Source organism: Lottia gigantea (genome assembly GCF_000327385.1).
Source record: "Lottia gigantea unplaced genomic scaffold LOTGIsca_14, whole genome shotgun sequence".
Taxonomy (NCBI): domain Eukaryota; kingdom Metazoa; phylum Mollusca; class Gastropoda; family Lottiidae; genus Lottia; species Lottia gigantea.
Genome location: NW_008707617.1, coordinates 1,787,331 through 1,797,545, shown reverse-complemented (window position 1 = coordinate 1,797,545; position 10,215 = coordinate 1,787,331). Strand labels below are relative to the sequence as shown.

Below are 10,215 nucleotides of genomic sequence, written 5' to 3'. Positions count from 1 at the left end.
GAGATATGTGTAGTTTAGGCCGTGAGTTCTGACCAAAATTCGATAAAAAAAAATAGTTATTGGCAAAACAAACCATTTTTATCCCCTATATCTCGAAGACGTTTTTTATTAAAATGGAATAACTTACCCCACGTCAGAAATTGGAGAAACTGTTGTGTAACAAAAAATAATTTCCATCGGATGGGTAGGTGAATAGCTTTCGGGTTTTTTTTGCATGAATGCTTTGTGCTCCTATTTAGCTATCACCATGAATATATTGTGTATCATTTCAGTTTTAACTATTAATATGTTTGCTTCATTTCAGTAATTACCATGAATGTGTTGATTATTGCCTTCATACTTCCGTTCATATCGGCGTACACTGTAAATTTAAACAGGACGTCTACTTTATTTATACCTACATATGATGCAAATGGAAATCCAGAGTTTAAATATAACGAATTTGGTTTCACACAAATAACATATGACGATAAAGATATGATTGTTTACTTATCAGGTTTGAGTCTAATCATATCTCATCCCTACCTCCTTACGATGTCTTTCCATATCATCACTTCTCAATTCGCCACTAAATATTCCCGTTTCGACCTCTCTCTGTTTCGCTCTTTACCATATCGCCCCCATGCTATTTTGCTTCTTTTTTTATATCGACCCCTTCCCGATTTGCCCTTCCTTATTCGCCCCTAACCCATTTCGGCACTTCCCACTTCACACCTAATCGCTTCGTCCCTTTCTTTTTTTAAATTTCAAAATTGGATAGGAAAGAAATGAAAAAGGCAAAATGAGTAAGGGGCGAATCGGAAATGGGATGGGGCACACTGGGAACAGATTGGGAGTGAATGTGGGATGGAGTGATAAGCCATTTCTCAAGGCTTAGATTACCTTCAACGGCGATTCCCTATTGTGACTATTGTAGGTTTTTTTCAATATCATAAATTTTCCTAGATGACAAACATTAGGCCTATATAGGAATACTGTTTTAAAACATATATTGGTATAATATAACATATGATAATAAATATATATATAAAAACGTATTTCAGGCGATTATGTGATGTATGTAGTTGATGCATCAAATGTAAATGATATGATTATCAAAGATCATGTAATATACTCTAAGAAATTAACCGACATCGAGTACTGTGGTGGTTATATTTTCGCTTCCCTGTTTGACATAGATAGTGGCGACGGAACTGTTTATGTTCTCAAGAAATACGAATTTGGTTGTTCAGATTCACTGGATGTCATCCATAAAATCCAAGGTACGGCATTTTACATTTCTATCTCAAAACATTTTTACTTTATTCTTTTAACTTCAAATCAATTCTGTTAAAATCAAGCCTCGATAAATAGAACACCTTTTATGTTGATACTGTCTTAAGTATACCTCGCCGGAAGTCATAAATGGCACAATGACAACCTTACCAAAAGTCATAAATTGTATAATGACAAAAGTCAATAATTACATAATTTCAACTTCATCAGATAAATTGTATTATTTTAGTTGGAAATATGCCACTTATGATCAAACCAACAAAAGATTGTAAAACAATTGTTGTAGCTAATGAAGCACGAGCTTTTGGATCTACTAATTCATTTCAAAATCCACTTGGAAGTGTTGGTATTATAAGATTTACTAATGGTGTTGAAAATAATTATGAATATACAGAGCTTAATTTTACGAAATTCAACGACAAGTAAGATTTGAAAACAGTTTCATAATAGAAACATAATTGTTAATTGTTTAATTTTTTGTCACAGTAGCAAAATTAACTTGCTTATTTGAATTGCTTTTATTTGCTAATTTGCAAAATGATTTGAAACTGATGTGAATATAAAACTAAGACCCTACTCGTTTACAACCAACCTGAAACAGGATTCTAAATCCGTGCCACTCGTTTACAACGGTTTGCCCTGAATCCTAATCCGAATTTTGAATCCGTGAATCCGCCTCCTAGGGCAGATTCGTCGGATTCAAGATGGCGTCATTCATAGGGCACTTATAATTTTAAATAAGTCTTGCTTTTCGAATCTTTTTCACTTGTTTGAACAACCTCTATTTATATTTCTAGACAAACAGATTTAGAAAAGGAAGGAGTAAGATTTGTTTTCAGAGAAAATACATTTGATCGTGATATAGAACCTGAATCCATCACTTTCAATTGTGATGAAACTATAGCTTATGTTGCACTGCAGGTATGGTTTTCTCTACTTTTTCATTAGTGCAGTAAGATCGGTGGGTGTAAAATTCCGAACTCCACGAATTGGTTCAGAAAAGACCTACAAATCGAGAATAAGTTGCGCCAAAGGCTGTCTACAAATTTGTGATTGACAACGAAAGAATATTGTAAAACAACTTTTGCAATGACAATAATCATCATGTACATTAATTTTAGTACTCTTATTCATACTAACACTAACAATCAATTGATAAGATTTTATTATTAAATCAGAATAATTATTTGTTTGTGGTTAGTGACAAAATAGCTCACCATGCCCATGAATTTAAGAACAATATTGTTTCTTGATAATATCAGAAGTTCCAGCCTGGGTCAATCAGGCAGTATCCCCCATCCCAAACACAGCTTGGAAATTTTGTAGCTTGCAGCCAGTCAGATCATTTACTACAAGCTTCGAGTTAGACCGTAAGGTTTCACTGATGATCATGTAAGTCCGCTTAGCTGAATGTTAGGGAGAAAATGCTTAAGCCTATTCATTCTTTGCGACCAATTGGGGTTGTTGTATTGGAACAATCATGTTGAATAGTAACATTTGTGTCAAAGAATCTATTCAAAGCAAATTACCAACATTTTATGCAGGCTCCAAATCACATTCCCTTAGACTGCCTTAGAGATCAGACTTCGAGAATCTGTATACACGGCTTGTTGCCCCTCTTCTAAATGTCCAGGTTCACCAGTTGTTGAATAATAGAAACATAATTGTTAATTGTTTAATTTTTTGTCACAGTAGCAAAATTAACTTGCTTATTTGAATTGCTTTTATTTGCTAATTTGCAAAATGATTTGAAACTGATGTGAATATAAAACTAAGACCCTACTCGTTTACAACCAACCTGAAACAGGATTCTAAATCCGTGCCACTCGTTTACAACGGTTTGCCCTGAATCCTAATCCGAATTTTGAATCCGTGAATCCGCCTCCTAGGGCAGATTCGTCGGATTCAAGATGGCGTCATTCATAGAAAAATGATGTGAATATAAAATTTTGTAGCTTGCAGCCAGTCAGATCATTTACTACAAGCTTCGAGTTAGACCGTAAGGTTTCACTGATGATCATGTAAGTCCGCTTAGCTGAATGTTAGGGAGAAAATGCTTAAGCCTATTCATTCTTTGCGACCAATTGGGGTTGTTATATTGGAACAATCATGTTGAATAGTAACATTTGTGTCAAAGAATCTATTCAAAGCAAATTACCAACATTTTATGCAGGCTCCAAATCACATTCCCTTAGACTGCCTTAGAGATCAGACTTCGAGAATCTGTATATACGGCTTGTTGCCCTCTTCTAAATGTCCAGGTTCACCAGTTGTTGTTTTGTGCTGTCGTGTTCAGAATGTACAGATTCCCCCCTGCTCAATCCCATCAAATTAGATTTGGATATCGATGACACCGTTCAGTTTGTTCTCACTGACAATTATGATTAATTGTTTCTTTAGCATTTGTAACCATTCTTTTTGTTTTTTTTTGTACCATTTCATTTTACTTTAAAACTTATACCTTATACCTTAAAACTTATATATAATCTTAGAGACACAGTATTAACATTTTTATATTTCAAACCACATTGCAAATGTTTTATGAAACTTTCTGTGTTTTTATTCTTCATATAATTTGTGTTTACATTTTCATATTTCTTTCCTCATCCATGTAACTTTGTAAATGTATAAATGTTTTATGTTATTTTCTGTATTTTTATTCTTTATGTAATCTTGTATATAATTTTTAGTTTTGTGGGACCTAGACTAAATTAGTCTGAATGGGTTGGCAAAATCAAGTTATTATTATTTTATAACCTAACCATACAGCCAAAGCAATAAAAACTAATCACTGAATTCTCAAATCCTTTGTTCTGTTTTAAGATGGTGTGTATGACACATATTAATGAACCTGTAAATGGTTTGAATTGATTATTTAAATATATGATTCATGCGCAATATCAAATTTCCGACTTGGTATGTGCTGGACCACAGCAACTACGAAACGTAACACTCGTAGCTTGTGATAAAGTACCTCTATTATGTTGTAGGAAAACAATGCTATTGCTATTGTGGATGTGAGAAAATTAGAAATAGACGAAATCAAAGGATTGGGATATAAAACATGGGATAAATATACATTGGACACTAGTGACAAAGATGGAGGTAATTGTTGATTTTTTGTTATGGTTCAAACAAAATGATACCGTATTTTTCGCAGAATCTGTGGGAAGTTTAAAGTTTACATAACATTGCTCAGGGCTGAAGCTCAGTGTCATATGAATTAATAATACATTAAACAGTGTATAAATGAAATGAAATTAGCGTTTTACGTCCTACTTTTATGCACCATGTGGGCTAATGACATCGGGAAACGCTGTGTAGGGTACAATGAGGGAAATGTTGCCAGGACAGCGGAATTAGCCTGCTCCTTTTCGATTTTTAACTATCTTTATCGGCGTTATTGATCTAATGTAAATATATATATTCCAGGTATTCACATGAACAACTACGATTTTATACGATCCTTCTACTTACCGGATCGTATCAAATATCACCATTGGAATGATGAGGGTATTATCATTACGGCTGATGAAGGGGCATATAAAAGCTACTCTAATAGTTTTAATGAAAAAAGACGAGGAAATTGGTTTAATCCAGGTAAATCTTTGTCAAAACGTTATCTTATAGCGATTGAGTGAGCTAATTTGCGGACTATAATTGAAAATTTGTATACACGTTTTCATTGATTAAAGGAAAACTTAAAAATAACGCCAGTGGCAAATTAATCTGTTTATATTTTGACTGACATGGATAAACCAAGTCATTTCTGTCTATTGGGGGGCGGTATTGGGGGTATCTAAGCATCAGTTTTGCATCTTGCTAACCAGTAATCATAATCACGTTTAAGTCTCTAAGGTGCTTTTAAATTGCTTTCATATCACAAAGAGATAACCGGCATGTAAACAAACTTTTTCTTATACCCCGTCTGGAATATCTACCTTTCTTGTATCACAGAAGTTTGTAAATGCGGCGATTTCATCGAAATGTACGCAAGCGAATATAGCTTATCAGAGCAATTGACAGAAAGTATGTAAACAATAAGTCAGTATGCTCACAGTCTTTCCGTCGAGGGAACTGATTGACTGTTCAATCCAAAAAAATCGCTGTATTCGTGAAACAAGAAAGCCGGATATTGCAGTCAAGGCATAATATGAAGTTCGTACTAGCTTGACATTGTGGACATGGCATTATTTTGATTTAACTCATAGAAATTACGGGCCTTGGTCCAAAGCAAGGACTTTTCAAGTGCTGGTTAGCTAAGTAATGTTAGTTTTAACAATGATAATGAATTTGTTTGGTACCAACTTGTCCTGTGCTAAGAAAAAGTTACTTTGTACAAATGTTCTTTCACCCACTGGGCCTATATGAGAAATACTTGATATAATATATAGAAAAAATGAATATAAGGCCAAGAAACTGCATAAGAGTATTTGTTCAAACAGATTTCAGTTTGCCATGGATTTGGGTGATTATTTAAGTTCTTGTTTCGTTTATAGGCAGTCAAGCGCCTCTTGGTATACACGTTCAGAAACTTTTCTTGCAGACTTGGTAAATTGGTGTATTTTATATCATATATCTAAACAGTTTGTTGGTATTTATTAATGTGTCTTACATCGTACATCATTATGAATATATAAAAAGTAAATACCAAATATTGCAGTGGGTGTAAAATTCCAAATTCCTGAACTCTCCGATTATTGATCGTGATAATATACTTATTGATAATTTAAATCATATCATAAGCTGTCCAAAATTACTATATACATGTACGTACATTCTCAAATTTATGCACAGCCTTTGGCGGAATTTAAGTCTCGAATTTTAGGGGTTTTTTTCTGACCCAATTCAGATAATTCAGAGAGTTCCGGTGCACACAACGGAAATATTGACTGACTTATCATCAAGATTGTGATGTGAAATAATATAATAATTTGTCAGGCAAGTTAATATACGCCGACTAACAGCTTTGATATATGTTTATTATAGATAAATTGTCAGATAAAATACCACAGTCTATAAAATCAGATTTAGCCAACGACAGTAGACTAGGTAGGTCTTTTTCCTGTATATATTTATCGTATATCCATAATGTTTTATAATATCATTATAAATTCTTATAAACTGATAGACAACTTTCCATGCCATTAAAATAAAACCCTGCACACCGATGTACTAAGACATTTTTCTCCAGAGTGAATTTTATTCTGAATGTGCAATACCTTCTGATGCTTTTTACATTTTGCATTAGAAACTTCTGAAACCGTTGTGCCGGGTCGTTGAAAGACATGCTAACTGATGAACAGAGTAATCATTTTGGATACTGAAGAATTTTATTTTTATTACAGGAAGATTATTCTTTTCTAAACTTGATGGACTTGACAATACAAGAAAATATGAAAACTTATATTTCTATGGTGGACGTGGATTCACAATTCGCAAAGCTTCTGATATGTCCATATTGTTCGATAGTGGTGACACTATAGAAAGGAAAATTTCAGAACTAGCTCCAGAAATATTTAACAGTAATTATAAAGGGGGGCAATCAATCAATCAGCAAAGAGATACCCAATCAGACAATAAGGTAAACATAAAATATTTAAAAATGCCATATCACTCTTTGTTTATGTATGGATTAGAATTCTTAAAATCGACATTTCGTCATTTTCTTAAACAAATAAGACAAAATGTGAGTTGGACAATTAATATCTTCTATAACCTGCTTGTAGGGTCCTGAATGTGAAGCAGTGGAAACCGCTGAGATTGATGGCAAACTGGTAATTCTTTTGGGTTGTGAAAGGCCAGGAACAATAGTTGTATTCTCGGTTGGGGATGACTTTAAAGAAACCAAATTCGAATATCTGTACTTCAACATACCTGAATATGATAAACGTTTGAAACACTTGTATACCAAACGAAAAATATCAGAAATAAATCCCGAAAATTTCAAGTATGTTGGTTTCGAGTTCCCTCTAATGCTATTTTAATTTCTATCAACGTTTCTTCTATGTATACCAATATCGATAACACTACTGGTTTAACGGCAGTTCGTAAAGCTTTTAATAGATCAGATCCAAACAGACCCGACGATGGAATTCTACAGCTTTTAGAGATTTGTCTTAGTCGAAACGATTTCACATTTAATTGTAAAACATATTTACAAACTTCAAGGACAGCAATGGGCAAACGATTCGCCCCTTCGTACGCAAACCTTTTCATGGCAGAGTGGGAACGTGAGGTGTTGCCCCTCTGTCCATTTGACCCACTTTTTTACGGACGCTTTTTGGATGACATTTTTATGGTTTGGACTTATTCTATCGAACAGTTTTGGGCATTCCTTGAAATTCTCAACAACCACCATCCTTCTATCAAACTAACCGCAAACGTGAGTGACAAAAGCATAGACTTTCTCGATACCACTGTCTTTAAGGGAAATTCCATAGCAGAAACAAATAAACTGGATATTAAAAGTGTATTTCAAAGAAACAGATCAACTCTTGCACAAGAGCTCCTTTCACCCAAAACATACCTTTTCTGGTATAATTAAGGCATAAGTTTTACGATTTCACCGAATTTGTACAAAATCTTCTGATTTCAACCAAGCCTGTACGATTGTTTTCTCAAAACTAAAAGAGCGTGGGTACTCTAAACGATTTTTACGAAACATAAAAAATTCCACCTTAGCAAAGATAGCAGCTAAAAACAGACTTTATGCCGAAGTACCTCCAGGTTTAAGAAGTGCTCCATGTTTGTCCAGTAGATGCAAAACATGTCACTTTATATCAGAAACTCATTATTTTTGCAAGCAACTCTACGAATAAAAGGTACCCGATCCAGGAACATGTGAACATTCGAATGTAATATATTTAATTTCATGCAAGAAATGGCCCAAACAATATGTATTAGAAACTAAGAATAATTTGCGAACCCGTTTTAATGCTCATAGGTCGGACATCAAATTAAAGAAAGACAAGCCTGTTTCTAATCATTTCAACCTCGACCATTCAATAGACGATCTCACCCTAATCCCAATTGAGCGTATAGAAATTGACTTGCCCGAAGACTTGCCCATGTCTATAAGCAGAAAATGATAGTTGCATATTCAAAAAATAAGAGCTTAAATGATAATATTGTTCATAGTAAACTAAAAACAATCATTACATACTTCGCGCCCATCTTTCTCAGATTACGTTTCTAGAAAAAAAACGTGACCTGGGCCATAGATTTCGCACATCAGACTGTAGCACATAGGAGCTGAGCTGAATGTTCTCATACAAACGACCAGACGTTTTTCCGTTGAAGTCTCTTAAAACTGGGAAAACTTGAGTTGAAAATTTCGAATTTCTTCTCTCGACCTTTCTGTATAACGAGCCAGTGTCATATCACCGAGCCACCAGATATTGTCTTATATAAACATGGTATAGAATTATCTGTAATGGATTTTATCAAGTGTGAAATTTCTTTTACATAGAAAAAATTTGATTCACACATAGTATAACATGTTTTTCCATGATCACTGGCCAGTAGTGCGTTTACAAACAAAGAAATACAATATTTAATATATTGTTGGGTAGGAGAAAAAGAAAATGTTAAGATGAACTCTTGTTTAGAAGTCGCGATCACTGATAACTTAAACCAAATTCCTAAATTAAATTTTGGGTATCGATATATTTTAATTATATGTTTTTTTTTTCAGATTTGTATCAGCCAGTAAGAGTCCAAATGGACAAAATATATTATTTGTAGTGGGGAAATCTACAGGTACACTGTCCGCTATTGATGTTGACGTCGAAAAGTGGTCAAAAGAAATGCCATGATGGTAGTTATTTTCCCTTTTACTTTACTTAAATTACTGTACACAGTGAATTATTATGAAAATGAAATTTGGCAATTGGAAGAACAAAAATCAGAAAAGTTACACAGAACAGCATGATTGTATATATGGATATATAATCTATATGCATTATCAAGAATCCAAAAGTTTGTCCTTCTTCGTTGGATTTAAATTTTATTATTATACAATCAATCAGAGACATTTATATATCGTTGAAATATGCATAACTGCTCTTAAAAATGTCCAAAAAAGAAATTCAGTTCGTGAATAACAAATTTGTTTATACAAATATTTGTTCTTAATTTGACTTTGTGGAAAGAGATCGTATGATTTTGAGTGCTGGATGCCACCTTTTCTTTGAGAAATATGTACGTTCAAATCACACGTCTGTCTTTGAAACTTTTGGAAGTTGTGTAAAAGATTGATAATTTCTTTTGCAGGAGTGTTTGTAATGAAATAAGAAGGTTTATAGAAGATGACATGTTCGATTGAAGCTCACTATACTAAATTATTTCATATTTACGTTATTTTTCTGCTTGAGTGTATTATCAGCTTGAACTATTTTTTTCTGTCATATCTTAATCTGAATTTCGCTTTCTATCCTTCAATGGTAACTTAAGATGATAAGAAATACAAAAACGGTGCAGGTGGAAATCATTAACCTTTTTTCTTGTCTCTCCGAATCATAAATTATTCTTGATCAATTTGACTTAATAATTGTCGATTGCGACCCATTGTTTGGCCTCAGCTCGACCCACTAGTACTGGCGCTGTAGGAAACAGTAAGTATGCTGTGCTTTGTAGGGTCAGTATCCAATGTCTGCTTCTACATGACATAGTTAACAAGGTATGCAATAGCAACTTTTTGTATATTACGGTCAATGTCTATCTAAATTGATTGTATACCACCGAAAACAGTTAACATATCCCTCGACATAAAGACTGTTAACATTAGGGCGCATTGTTATTAGATAATTTATCAAGAGCTCTGATTGACTGTATTCGCTAGCGTACAATCAAATCGTTGCTTTAACAAACTTCCGTGTTACAAGAATGGTGACTATTGCAGTCAAGGTGTAGACCAAGTACTAGCTTGAATTTGTGAAG

The 10,215-nt window shown here is 33.8% G+C and overlaps 1 protein-coding gene across 1 annotated transcript; it reads left to right on the top strand.

Moving 5' to 3' along the window:
- Positions 1-1,497: 1,497 nt before the first annotated feature.
- Positions 1,498-9,092, top strand: LOTGIDRAFT_111904 (hypothetical protein; the record flags this gene model as incomplete). The annotated part of the gene is made up of 8 exons (XM_009049691.1): positions 1,498-1,697; positions 2,073-2,196; positions 4,266-4,380; positions 4,708-4,912; positions 5,807-5,826; positions 6,624-6,859; positions 7,005-7,240; positions 8,987-9,092. Coding segments are annotated over 8 exons (1,242 nt in total), but the record flags the coding sequence as incomplete, so codon positions are not given.
- Positions 9,093-10,215: the final 1,123 nt, after the last annotated feature.